Source organism: Lepisosteus platostomus, chromosome 17 (genome assembly GCF_059453375.1).
Source record: "Lepisosteus platostomus isolate fLepPlt1 chromosome 17, fLepPlt1.hap1, whole genome shotgun sequence".
NCBI classification, from domain to species: domain Eukaryota; kingdom Metazoa; phylum Chordata; class Actinopteri; order Semionotiformes; family Lepisosteidae; genus Lepisosteus; species Lepisosteus platostomus.
Genome location: NC_142627.1, coordinates 15,884,627 through 15,898,556, shown reverse-complemented (window position 1 = coordinate 15,898,556; position 13,930 = coordinate 15,884,627). Strand labels below are relative to the sequence as shown.

At 40.7% G+C, this 13,930-nt stretch overlaps 1 protein-coding gene across 5 annotated transcripts in view; it reads right to left on the bottom strand.

Annotated features, from left to right (window-relative positions):
• The window catches only part of map3k4 (mitogen-activated protein kinase kinase kinase 4), a 33,397-nt gene that overhangs the window by 8,074 nt on the left and 11,393 nt on the right, over nucleotides 1-13,930 (bottom strand). For all 5 annotated transcript variants that reach the window (XM_088610662.1, XM_088610664.1, XM_088610661.1 and 2 more), the window contains exons 3-16: nucleotides 11,210-12,606; nucleotides 10,136-10,393; nucleotides 8,839-8,991; nucleotides 8,232-8,389; nucleotides 7,497-7,613; nucleotides 6,748-6,847; nucleotides 6,214-6,297; nucleotides 4,901-5,167; nucleotides 2,897-3,046; nucleotides 2,348-2,509; nucleotides 1,855-1,988; nucleotides 1,680-1,758; nucleotides 1,441-1,519; nucleotides 1,146-1,239 (exon numbers count right to left, since the gene is read on the bottom strand). In XM_088610662.1, coding sequence (XP_088466788.1) covers nucleotides 1,146-1,239; nucleotides 1,441-1,519; nucleotides 1,680-1,758; nucleotides 1,855-1,988; nucleotides 2,348-2,509; nucleotides 2,897-3,046; nucleotides 4,901-5,167; nucleotides 6,214-6,297; nucleotides 6,748-6,847; nucleotides 7,497-7,613; nucleotides 8,232-8,389; nucleotides 8,839-8,991; nucleotides 10,136-10,393; nucleotides 11,210-12,606 — 3,232 coding nt within the window. The remainder of the gene's footprint in view (nucleotides 1-1,145; nucleotides 1,240-1,440; nucleotides 1,520-1,679; nucleotides 1,759-1,854; nucleotides 1,989-2,347; nucleotides 2,510-2,896; nucleotides 3,047-4,900; nucleotides 5,168-6,213; nucleotides 6,298-6,747; nucleotides 6,848-7,496; nucleotides 7,614-8,231; nucleotides 8,390-8,838; nucleotides 8,992-10,135; nucleotides 10,394-11,209; nucleotides 12,607-13,930) is intronic.

Sequence of the window (13,930 nt, the reverse complement as noted above, 5' to 3'; positions counted from 1 at the left end):
TTAGAACATCACTTTCTTAAACGTACCTAAAACTTTCCATTACAAAAGCCTCCTGTTTAAGAACTTCAAACTGTTGTTTAATGCCACTTACTCAATGTTCATTTCTTACAGCATTGAATTGTATTTAGCAGCTGTTCACAGTAACATCTTGCTCAAGGTTATGAGAAACGCTACCATAGGCACTTCAGAAAGGTGCTCATGCATACAAAGCACACACACAGTTAACCTCTATTTCTTCAATCTAGCTTGTCATCTTTGGATGGTAAGTTAGAGGAGTTACAACACCATGCAAAAAAGAAAGAAAAAAAACAAGAAATTCAAGGGGTCTTGGCGATTACATAAAACCCCTGGAGGCAACACGTTTATCAATTCACAACCAAGGTCATCTGGCACATCAAGTTCATCTTAATAAGACGCTTGTGGAGTGCAAAGAAACAAAGACAGTACTTAAAAGATAGCCACATTATGGTGTAGTAGTCTTTTTCACTCTGCATTGTCTCTAAATATGAGAAAGCTTTGGATCGGGTGTAGGAATGTACTTTCAAGAGAAGAAATTTACACTTAAATACCTTTTTGGCTGGTCTGTCATTTCAAAAATGGTTTGCATTAAGCACTTATCCTTTGAAAACTACAGTTTAACAGCAGTCAGACATGCAAGTGTGTTCTCAGACTAATGTTTACTGCTAATGTTTTTTTTATCCTCCTAATTTGCTTACTGGATTTTATTATTTAATAAAGATTATGAAAACAAGAATATTAGTTAAACCATATACTTTTAAACGTCAGATCCAAACTATTCATAGTATTTAACTATGAATAAAACGAATAACCAAATCCTTCTCTTCATGTATATACTGTAACATGAATGAAGTTTTTTTTAATCCTACTTACAACTCCTTCAGGTATAAACTGTAGTTTAAGGGAGCTGGAAATTTTTTTAAAAAAACCTTACAACCTTAAAATCAGTGTCCTGTGTGCAATGATTTAATTTGCCATACTCATGCCAGGATAGCAGTCTGTCAGCTACCAGGAATAAACATAAAACGATAATAAAAAATATTTCCTTATGCAGTTGCACTTTGAAAGATACATGATGTTAAAACAGGACACAAACAATACGTTTTTAATATGAACTAGAGGCCTACCTGAAGGCCTCTGGATTGGGGATAAACAGGTTGGGGTTTGGGGGATCACTATGGCAACGGGGCACCTTCACAGGACGAGGGTTGTTCCGAGTGCCTGCAAAAGAAAACACGAAACTCTCCATTTTGGAAAAATTAACAATCCTTAAATGCTAACTGCTGCACTGAATTCTGTTAACTTAATTTGTGGAAAAATATACAGCATACCATGAACACAGAAATATTCCCATCTAAACTGTGCTAAAATCCGGTGAATTATAGGTCTCGAAATCTGAATAGTGTGCTGAGAGCTTCTTACCAAAATACAGGCCGGTGACAGGACTGTGTGGTTTGCCAATCACATGACCAATGCACTCGTTCATCAGCGCCTGTAAACTCTTATTTCCAGAAAAGAGAAAAAAACACAATTGCTCTGATATACAGTAGTATCACAAGCCTAGACAGGTAAGATTCAAGTTTTATATAAGCAAACATTTTTTTACCTTCTTTATGTTTTTACACTTCTTCACATTAAAACATTAAAACACACATACTTACCAGAAAGTCATCTTCAGGCAGTGCAGAAATAAAACCAGGCTCAATAGCTTGAAGGAAATCAAAGCCTTGCGTCGCCCATCTAAAATGAGATTATGACATGCTCTTGTAAAAAGTACCAGAAAATGATGCTGAAGGTTTCTCTCATTACTCAGCTACTGCCATAAACTTGCATTACCTTGGTCGCGTGCCCCTTCCACTTTCACATTTTGTTAAAACATAGTTCATCCATTTCCTTGCAAAGGTGATGTATTTCTCCCCAATCCTCTGCCGGAATTCCCCAGACATTAGTCGCACCACTTCCTTATGGTACTGGGATAGAGTGTGCAAAGCAGAATAACCAGGTAAACACGGGTTCAGACTACAGTAAAATGTTAAGAGCGCCAAGAAAAAAAAATCCCAACATTTTTTTTACTCTGTAGATTTCTCTAACCTATTACAGAGACTTCATGAACCTTCTGAGTAATTAGTTAAGGACAGTAAGAAATTGCCATACAACTAAGGTGCATTGTAAAAGCTCCCATTCAAGTAGAGTTTTAATTTTAATACTCATGTAAATATTTTAACCCTCTGCCTGCAGTTCTCAAATGACATCTGATCTACAGCTAATGATCACGAGCACAGTGTACTGGCTCCCTGGTCCCAGCTAGAGTGTTTGGAGGGGCACTTACCTCAAAGGCGAAGTTGTAGCTCTGAATCATCGCCTCTCTGTAGTACTGCTGCAATGTGGCTGACTCCGATTCCTCAACCTCCGCCTCAAACTCCGATGTGAACATGTGCTCTACCCGGTCTATGGCATTGTTTATCTTGATGCACAGCTGCAGAGCCTCGTTCTTCAAGGGAAAGTGCACACATCAGTCCTAACTACATCAAATGATGACCAAAAGAGCTATGTACTGCTGATTAAAGCATTCTGGGCAGCCTTGAAAATTCTGGTTTGGTAATTAAATACATAATTTTGCTGAGAGGTACATAGAATCCTGCAAGTAAAATCAATTAAAATAAAAAAGAACATGCAGTACATGAAAACAATGCCTAATAGTGGTGCATTTTCAGATAGAAATGCATGCCTTCAGATGTAGTCATGCAAGCTGCAACGTGTTGTAGTGCTGCATTGCACTTTTTTCAATTGTGAAGGTGATCTACCTGATCTAGCTGATTTCAATCACCGTCCTTGATTATGGCGTACTTATCTTGCCATTTCACATAAAACTCATTACCTTCAGCTGTTCCAGAGCTTTGGCAATGACAGGCTGGCTGGAGGTCTGCTCTCTGCTCAGGGAGATCAAGTCCTCCATGGAATGCTGGAAAGCCTTCCTCTGGGCAACCAGGTGGGCTGAGTGCATAACAATCAGTAGCAGGTTGCCCACCTGGAAAAACACATTCAGAAAGCAAGACAAGTCATTGTAGTACCTCTACACAGCAAGGGCTATGTACATTACTATTTTACCCTTCAACCAGGTGCATCGCAAGGAAGAAATCCTTAGGATCCTAAGGAACTGTCAACATGTACTTAGAAAAGGCACGTTTTTATAAAATTTTCTGATTTCTTTAAACAAGCAACTACAGTAATGAACACATATAGAGGTATGGTGCTATGGTAATCTTTATTTAGCTTTTGAAAAGACTTTTGATACAGTTCATCATAAAGCAAAACAAATTACAGTATTAAGCATTCAACATAATGTCTGTTTGAACTGGGAACTGGTTAATGAATAGAAGACAGTGTAGAGTAAGGAGTAAATGCTCAAATTAGTATTTTGTACTGAACAGAGTACAACAGGGATCTCTATTTGGACCACTGCTCTCTCTAATTTACAGTATATAAGTGACCTAAATTGTGGTATGGTTAGTAAATTAGACAGGTTTGCAGATGATAAAGTAAGATGATACACCATAAAAAAGCAGCAAAGTATATCCAAGACTGGACAAGATTACTTTCAAATGTAAAGTGTTAAATGCTGGTAAAAAAAATGTAAACTACATATATAAATTGAAAAACACTGATCTTGATGAAGCTAGTCACAAAGAAGACTTAGGGGCTTATGTTAAGTTGCATAAACAGTTCAGGAAAGCAATAGAAAAGGCTTTTTTTCCTTGCAGTTCAAAGCACTGAACTTCAATCAAGGGTTGATATCTTAAATTTGTTCAATGCACTAGCAAGATCTGATTTATCGTACTGTGCACAATGTTGGACTTTTTTCAAAGATACTGCTACTCTTAAATCAGTCCAGAGAAAACTGACTAAATACATCCCTGTGTTTAAAGGAATATTCACACTGAGAAGCCAAAAAAAAAGCTTTTTAGTGCTGAACAAAGTGATTTTTCACCTGATTCAAGTGTTCAAAACTCCCAAAGGCACCGACAAAGTTATTACAGTGGACTTTTTCAAAAACAAGTTAAACATGAACCAGAGGCCACAAGTGGAAACCTCATGAAAGTGCATTTAATCAAAAAACTACTCTTTTTTTGCACAGAAGGTTGTGAAACACTACCTGGCCAAGTTATTTTAAGAAACAGCTGGATTAGAATCTCAGATCAATAGGCTTTGAGGGCAGTATTGTGTAATGTGCAAATGAGCTAGACAGGCAGAATGGCCTCCTCTTGTTTTTTAAACCTGAAGTTTCTTTTAATAAGGTACTGCATATCAAAAGTAATTCAGACTAAAAATAAAAGACACTGAAGATCTAAATCTTACCTAACAGCAGCAATAATCATCACATCTTAAAACCCAAATAAATACAGTCAAATTAATCGCCACAGCTCTAAAAAGCAGCTTCTTTTTAAAATCTGTTTCATGGGACAATTATATTAAATACCGGAGAGAATCCTAAAGGTCAGGACTAGTAATGTAAGCCTTTAGACATTTTGTCTAAATGTCTAAAGCCAGAGTATATCTGAGGAAAGCAATAGGCGCAAGGCAGGGTAGACCCTGGATGTGATGCCTGAGGCCAGTTTTCATAGAAGCCAGTTAACCCATTAGTATGTTTTTTTAAACTGTGGGAGGAAACAGGAGCACGTAGAGGAAACCCACACAAAGAAGGGAAGAGTATGCATACTCTAGACAAATAGCACCCCAGGATTAGAATTGAAACCCAGGGCCCCCTTCCCCTCACTACATGATTCCAGGTCCTCTCAGAGTGGGATCTGCTCGACAACAGTACACACAGACCTCTCCTCCATAGCTCCACATCTGCAGACACTCCTCTCAAAGTGGGCCATACCTGCATGGATCTCAAGGTGTCCACTGTCTCCACCTGAGGAACCAGCTTCAGCACAGTGCCCTCCCACAGGCTCCGACCAGCCTCATTCTCCACATCGCCAACCTTCTGCTTAGTCATCAGCAGGTAGGACTCATCCAAAATGTCATCAGATTCCTTAGAGCAATCCTTGCCAGCAGCAGCATTAAGCAACTGCAGGATGATGGCTCTCTGAGCACTTAGGCTGGCTGGGACGAACACCTGGAGGTCCTCCAAGCCCGGGATCTCAACCTGCGCACAAGGAGACATGGGGACACCTGCTGAGACACTGCAGCAACACACAAACTGCCCTACTGTGCTGACTGCTAATTCACGGTAAACAGACCAGTCCAGTAAGATCCAAGACCACTGTCTCAACCTGATAGACCACTGTGTCTGCTGGGTTTTCATTCCACCTGGGTTCTATCACTAGTGCCGAGTGATGCACATAACTGACACGCATGTTTGTTTGGACCTTTTTCTGCACCGAGCCCTTGGTTTCAAAAGTACCAAGCTAAGGTATATTATTTCCAAACAACTCAGCATGAAGATGCTTATGCCAGTTCTCTTCACTTTTCCCCAATCAGTTAGAAACTGCTCCCACATTACTGAACAAAATGCTCTTAGGTGATCAACTAATCATGGCCTCCTAATAATCCCCTTCTATGAATTGACTACATTATTCTGCTCTCCTCCCCACTGAGAGCTGGTGTGTGGTGAGCGTTCTGGCGCACTATGGCTGCCGTCGCATCATCCAGGTGGATGCTGCACATTGGTGGTGGTGGAGGGGAGTCCCCATTACCTGTAAAGCGCTTTGAGTGGAGTGTCCAGAAAAGCGCTATATAAGTGTAAGCAATTATTATTATTATTAACTTATAGGTGATGAACTTAGGACACCGGTGAGAATGACAATGTACGCAACATTCTCACAATGAGTGTTTTTCTTTCTTTTTTCTTAAGTCCAACTAGTTAAGTTTCAGCTCACACACCTGCATAAGGGGAGTTCTGGACCTCAGGAATTCAAGAGTAAAAGGGCACAGGATAAATATCAATTTTCAAAACCCCATACAGGTTTTTAAGAACTGAAACAAAAACACACCTAAAATAGAAATTAAATTTGCTGGTGATTAAGAACTTAGAAGTCAGAACACACAGCAGTTCTGAACTGATACTGAAACAATGTCTTTAACCTAATACAAATACCTTGTTGGCCACCTATGCATCAATGGCGTTATTAAATATATCAAAAAGTATTAATTTCTTGTTATTATTTCATTTTACCATAGTACAACACTTACTTTGACATACTGTTTTTCCTTAAGATTACAAAGGAGACCTGGCACACCAGCAGAGATGACAAAAGCAGCTGCAATCTCTAAGTCCTGGAGCATGTAAAAACACAAAAAGGGAAAACCCCATTAAGATGGAAAAGCTCTGTGGATGTAAAAGACAAAAAAAAAAGCTCAATCCTTTACCCAGCTCCCAGTGTTCACTGAAAGAATCGAGCTGCTAAATTCTCTACAGGTTAAAGTCAAAAGACACAGTCCTGTCGCATGGCAAACACGTCACTGAAGATGATAATGGGGGGAAAAAAAACATTAGATCAGTTCAGCAAAAATCCCAAAGATCCAATTTCATGAAACTTCAAAGCACAGCACAGGAAAATAAAAACAAATCCACATGAATCTTGCAGTATTTCTTTTGGTAAAATCAGCTTTGGGTAGTTAAGACAGTACTATAAAACGCAGGTAATAAAGTTCAACTGCGGAGATAAAGGAAACCCACATTATAACGAAGATAAAATACAAATGTTAGGAGGCATTTGTTTTCACCTTGCGAAGCATTTTGGCAAATCCAAGAGCTTTTGAGGCCCTCTCCCTGGCTTCGTGAAACAGCTCCTTCAGTGATCGGCTGGTCTCAATGACAGAGCGCCTGTTGGGAAAATGATGGAACCACAGGAATGTTCACTAAACTATAAAACAGAACTCCTGTCACCTACACACAGGGAATATGCAGCACAGTTTCTGAATTGTTTATGTAAGTTGATTAATATGATGAAACCCTGGTCGCGTCAACTGCTGTCAAATATGGTTCCACAAAAGTATTTGATTAAGGGTGCTGAATATTTATGCAATGAACTTTTATTAGTGCTTGATTTCTTTCTTTTTTGTTTTTGTTGATATTTAACCACATTCACTCAAAGTTGTTCTGTATGAGCTTTGGGGTTATGATTACAAATAGTCTTGTTAAAAGTGTATATGTTTATCACATGGAATTCAACAAAATGGGAAATCACAGGGAGAGGGTAAATGCATACAGCATATTAATAAAGATCTTTTTCCTCAAAGATTGTGCATCTGCCCCGTAAAAATCTAGTCTGCCTTCAGGAAGGCTGATCCATTTAACTGTAGATTCACAGAAATTTCTTCCCCTAGTAATAGATCTGTTTTCCCTTTTCCCTCTTGAGTTCAAATGGAATTGTGTAGCAGGAAAGATAAGCCAGTTGTCCTTCTTTGTCCTTGTCCTGATCAATCTACCACATCTGTCCCAACAGTAACAGAGACACACACACTAGGCATACCTAATCTCATCAGAAGCAGTGCTGTCATCTGCACTTTCCCAGAATTCATCCCTGCTCTTCTGAAGGCCTGCATCCAAAAAGTCACCAGTGGACTTCAGCAGCATGCCAGCAATGTCACTGTAAGACAAAGAGGGAATTTCACTACAGTACATCAATAATTCAGTAACTGGCTTCCAACAGTTTCCCCACAGTCACAGACCAATTCAGTGAAAGTCATTCATAAAATATTGTTTGTAAATATTTCTCCTTTAAAAAGATTCTGTGCTGAACTTTATTACACTTTGCATTAAACAAAAGCTGCACTAATGTGTACTGTACAGCAGTGTTTCTGCATTACTGTAGCTCAAAGATGTGCATATAGTCTGTTTGTTTTTAAGCATTCCATGATTTATTTATAATATATTTTATGCGGTAAACGCATTCAGAACTCTAAAAACAAGTGTATTAAAAACACTTTGATGCAACTATCTGGTATTTCTGAATATCTAGACCATGCCAGTTAAAGATGACTGTATAAGTGAGAGCTATGTATACGTCACACACAACACTCATGTCTGAAATACCCTGAGGACTGACTCCTATTTGAAGATACTTCACAAAAAAAATATACAAATTTTAATTGTACTAAAAACAAGTCTGTCATTAAATATAAGCCAAGAAGAAAGGAAGAAACTAAAGCTGTCGTCATGCTACCTTACTAAAGAAAAACATAAGATTAAGATTGAAATCTCAGACCAGAAGAGCTTGCCAGACTGGGCCTCTCCTCCTCGGATGTATGGCGTGATAACCTTGGTGAAGTCCCACTCTTCCTCCAGCAGGTTCTTCAGGCTGTGAGAGGCTTGTGGCAACTGCTGTAACATTTGGATCCAGCTACGCATGTAATCAAAATACACCTGAGCACAACATGAAAGAGAGACAAACTGAGTGACTTTAAAGATGGGTTTCACTTCAAGAGACTTTAAAGGCTTTTCTTGCAGCCAAAGAATGTAGGCTACAGGGTGCAAAATTACAACAATTCACTTGATTTTTATGAATGACTATACAACAGTACAAGTATTCAAATATATTTTCTTGATACAGGGTTGCTAGGCATCACAGAATGAAAGGAGAAAAAGAAGAGATTCTCTACTGTACAGTAGGAAATCTTTAGGAAGCAGTTGAGAAAAAGTAAAATCTAAATGTGATTCCTAGCAGCTACTAAAGTAATGACATCTGACTCTTTGTGAGAACAGAAATGGTAGATACTACATTGACTGAAGCTAAAGTTAACTCAAATAGAGACAGAGGGCCAGTACCTTCACTGACATCCGTTTCTCCAAGGTGTACCAAACCCAACACATACCATTAACATTTTATGTAGATCCTCCTCAAATTCATCTATGTTGGCATTCTTCTGCAATTCCTGGAGGTCCTGGACCAGGCCACGCAGCATGAACTGATAGTACTGCTTCATCAGCAAGCCCCCTTTCAAAACCTCCTTACACTCGCGCACCAGCTGAAACACAGAAAAGACAAAACCGAGTCAGACACTGCTAAAACAAACCACATTTCAGCAGGGTCTCAACAGGGACTCCATTACTGAATATTATAAACACAAGCTGCCCAATAGTCCAACTAACAAAACCTGAGACTGTGCAGTCTTCTTGAAAAATTTCTGTGTCTCTGTACATTGCTTCGTAACACTTCTGTGTCTCTGTACATTGATTGGTACAAATATCAGCTTGAGATTCTATCTCGGATCATTCCTAATGCAAAAGTTCCAGACAAGTAAGCCCTTGTGTCTCTATTTTCTGTTTGTTATGCTGTTGCAGTGTACTATATGTCAAAGACTCTCATTATATCAGGGCACTGTATGCACACATCCAATAAAATCTGATGCCTTACTAAAATGCCTTTTTAAATACAGCTTGCTATAACTTATTCACGTATCATTTTTTTTATTGTAGACCCATTTCCTTTCCCTGTTGCACAACATTGTTTGTGCCACTACAATACATTCTCTTTATGACTCTGACCCCATCTCAAGATGTTCCAGCAAAGAGCATTCCCTTGGTGGTTTACCACAACACTGAAAAGTAAGACATCTCAATAAAAGAAAAGAGGAAATATACAAAGGCTGTTTTGAAAGAGCAACAACAGCAGCACGCATCTGAAAATCTGTCACGGCAGAGCTGGCTCAGCACTGCAAAAAGTTCTTGCGACAGGGAACCGTGTTTGACCCAAGCAGTGAAATAAATCTATTATCTAAAGTGTTCTATGTATAAGATATGCGGAAAGCGTACAATACTTGGTCCAGAAGTTTGAGTGGGTAGCTGCGCCAGCATGCGTAGGCTGCAAGGGAACGCATAAAGGTTTATTCCATGCCGAAAAGAAAAGAAACACAGCCTTTCGGCTGTGGAGCCTGCTTCAGGCTACAGGCGACATCTAAAGAAGGCTCCACAGCTGGAATATTTTGCGCTTTTCCTTTCAGCATGGAAACCTTTGTCTTTACCAAATACTTGTTTTAGACTGCAATAGTTTTTATTTAGTTTGAAGCATGGTTGAAAAAAGGACAAATCTGCAAAAACAAAAGGCCTCCCTTCTGAAATGTAGGAATCCGGCCTGGCAGAGAGCAGTACAGGCAGGAAGACAGAAGCCACCTGTTTGATGCTGAGCAGTGAGGGCTCTCCAGCTGGTCTCTGCTCCAGGCGCAGCTTCAGGCACTCGTGGATGACGTTCAGCAGCACTCGACATAAGACCAGGAAGGCAGGCTGGAAGGAGGGCAGGTTCATGGCCACCAGCTCCTCCCACGACACACGGCAGTCGCTCTCCTCACAGCTGGGCGAGCCAGGGTTCAGGTGTCGAGAGAGCTCAGGCAGGTAGTCACTGTAGAGCATCGGGTCCGGAAACTCCGAGAACTGCGGGGTGGAAATTCAACTGTACTGCACGCATCCAAAGAATGTTCCTCATGTGTACAGATTTTTATATATTCGGCAATTCTGAAACTCCGGGTCTTGCAAATAACCCAGTTCTCGAAGGTTTTATCCACTTTGCATTAAACTGAGAAATATTTTAAGAGAATATTTTTATCATGTAAGGATTCATTTATACTAACAACCAACCTCAAAGAATGTGCTTTTTTTTGTAAATCAAATACAGCAAGGTTACAAGCAATAAAAGACAATTTAGGCTACAGCACTCACTGGCACTGACCAGGAGGAGTCTATTTTAAAATCTCCCCCCACCAGCGTGCAGCCCTGTCACGAACTAAAACACAGTGTCCCTGGCTCTGAAAGCTGTAATTATCTCTAATGCATGGGCGAGATGCCTATTTGTGGAAGAGAAACGCTCAGAAATTACAAAGCTACAGAAATTACTTTTTCCATCTATTTTAAAACATCTGTAATTATGCGTTAAGCTTTTTTTTTTCCTTAGGTCAGGGGGTTGCCTTCACTGTGCTCTGTCTCTTGCTAAACCTTCTACAATGATTTGGTCAAATGGACACTCCCAGCAATAAAGGCTGTCAAGTTTTTGTATTAATCTGTCATCCGAAGATACTGACAAATTAAGAATACTAGATTATATTTGACCACAAAGCATTTTTTAAAATCCTTTCAAGGACACACCGTTTAAATCTTAAGACTCTGTTTGGAATGTTCAATCAGCTTAAAGCAAAAAATCAATACCCTTCACTATTCAAAATTCCTAGATACATTATAATTAGATCCTCTCACCTCCTGAGGTTGGTTATCACTCATTAGTGCCGAACGAGCCCTCTGCAAAGATCTGTCCATCAGCTTATGCAGCCTTAGAATGAGCTTCCTAAGGCCCATCTGCTTCAGTGCTTTGTCCACAAAGGGCCTGTAGATGGAGGTGGGACAGTGTCTGCCGCCTCCCCCATCATACGTAGGGTCCAGAGATCCTCCGATCAGGAGCTCATCCTCTGACAGAAGTCTGTCCAGCATGGGTGTCACACAGGGTAACTTGGCTGGGTGTTCATCCTGGTCATGGTGGTTGTTAAAGTTGATCTCCCCACTCTCGCCCTCATCCAGCATGTCCTCCTCCTCGCTGTCCGCCGTGTATGTGGCAGTTGAGTCATTCTCCTCATCCTCCTCATCTTCATTCCCTTTTGAACTGCGGGGCGACGGGATCTCGAACACAGGCCAGCCCATATCCGATAGGTTGCGGATACCCAACACAGTACCCATGACCCTCAGCTTCTGGTTTAGGTCCTTGGTGATGTTAAGCCACAGACAGAGTGCCTGCACTCTGCCCTGGAAGTCCTTGGCTGCATATTTTTCATAGTCCCTCTGAAGGGTCTGCAGCGATGGGTAAAGTGCTTCCACTGACTCCAGCAGCTCCATCACTCTCTTCACCTGTTCGAAAGACAGTCTCTGCTGCTGCAGGTGCTCCTGACAGTCTGAGTGCCCCATGGCATTCATTCCAGAAATCTTATTACAGTGGAAAGCCTGAAGGTCATCCTTCTTCTCCTGCTCATTGCCTTCCTCCTCAAGCGTTCCATCCACTGTGCACCCTGCAGTTGCTTGGCTACAGAGGCTCCTGTAGTCGACTTTAAAGTGCAAGACTTCATTGATGATGTCCGGTATGGCCTGGCGCGCAGTATACAGGAACAGGTCCTGATCGGTGATGCTTCTCCGCGCGTGCCAGGCCTGCAGCTCCAGCCAGATCACCTCGTTGTTCTGGCCCATGAAGGACGTGTTCTCCAAACCCCTCTGCTCCCTCTCCTTTTTCTTGGAGGAGATGGAGGTCAGCTTGAGCAGCAGCCGCAACGTCTCAAAGAATTTGAGCCTGTCCGCAGGGCAGTCAGTGCGGGAAGTTTGGCGGGCTGTCCTGGCCAGGGGCACAGGCACGGGGACGGGCAGCTTTGCACTGCCGCAGCCCAGGCTGAGGTAGGGCTTTCGGGGGTCCATATTCGGGAGTGGGGTTCTGGACAGAGACCCAGTCACCGAGTCCAACATGAAAGAGCCTTCAAAGGTCTTCTTGTTGTCTCGTTCGGTCGACCGCAGGTTGGCTCTGTGCTTCTTCCCCTGTTTGTAAATGTGCTCCTCTGGGATTTCACTAGGTTTGCTGTTTTCTTTATGCGGGGTCTGAGTTGATGTGATGATCTTCTCTACAGTTAAGAAAGAACAACAAAATCAAAAGGTGTATGATGTAAGCATTGGTAACATCATCACAGGAGTTGAAAATAAGTATCAGTGAGTAGAACACAAAATCATAACTGGACTAAAGAAATACTGGACTGAAGGCCAAGAGATAAACATTTAGGAATTTCATATTTTTACTGCCATCCATACTTTCATATATAGGTACTTTTTTCAGTGTGTCAGATGACAGCACAGAAGTAAAGCTATGACTGCACATGTATGAAGCAGCTCCTGCAAACTCCACTCCATTTTAATTCCTGAGAATATTAACTAAGAACGTTATTCTACAAGGGACTTTGTTGCAGACACCTTTTCAATCCCAAAAGATAGATTTAAAATTAATTTCTGGAGCTTTGATGAAAAGTAAAAATAGAAACTATTCCCTTTCTATTTTCTCAAACTTTAAAAAAATCTCAGGCGTTTATTTGAATTCTATACCGTCTATACCGAATGTTGTATTTAAAACCTAGAACTTTTACAAAAATGGAGTAAAGACTTCAGCTATGCCTAATTATAGTATACTGACAACTAAATTATAGTTGACCCCAGTAAGGAACAGTAAGAAACAGTAAAGAAGAATGGTCTGCTGTGACAAGCAGAAAACCCTGAGAGTGCAGTATGAAAACACAGGCTTGTGCTTGTGCAACACTGCACTCCATGCATGACTCAGGAAACAATGCACCCAGCTATTAGGGAACCATGCTGTTCAATTGCTCACCTTTTATTTTTATTTAAAAAGCTGAAAGTAAATGCCAGGTAAGAGCCAAGTCTTCTACAATAATTCCAGTCTGGCAAACTGAACCTCTTATAAACCACTGTATACAAGGTTCCGTTGAGAGGAGATATTTAACAAAAGAGCATTGTAAATTCTAACCCTTCACCCGGTTTCTTTTTTACTCACCAGAAAACTGTTACAGGACTAATAGAGTTTTCTCCACATATTACTTGCTGCACTGCATGGTCGGTTTATGAAGCCATTTCTTTAGTGGGTATATGGAGGTCAGTAAATTTCACTGTAAAACGAATTTGCATTTTCTCTAGCACTGCATCAGAGAGGGACAGAGCCATTGTCCATCTAGGCCTTCTTTCACCAAGGCCATAACACTTTCGCTGAAAGTAGTCTCTCTCGCCACACAAAAACCAATACCTAGGCATTTACTCTCTATGTGAACATAATCTGATGATAATTTAGAGATACTCAAACAGCAGAAACAAGTTTTACATATTGTGTTTCAAAGGTAAATAAGCCTTCTTTCTGGATAGCACAGTGTATCATCTACATTCTGCAGG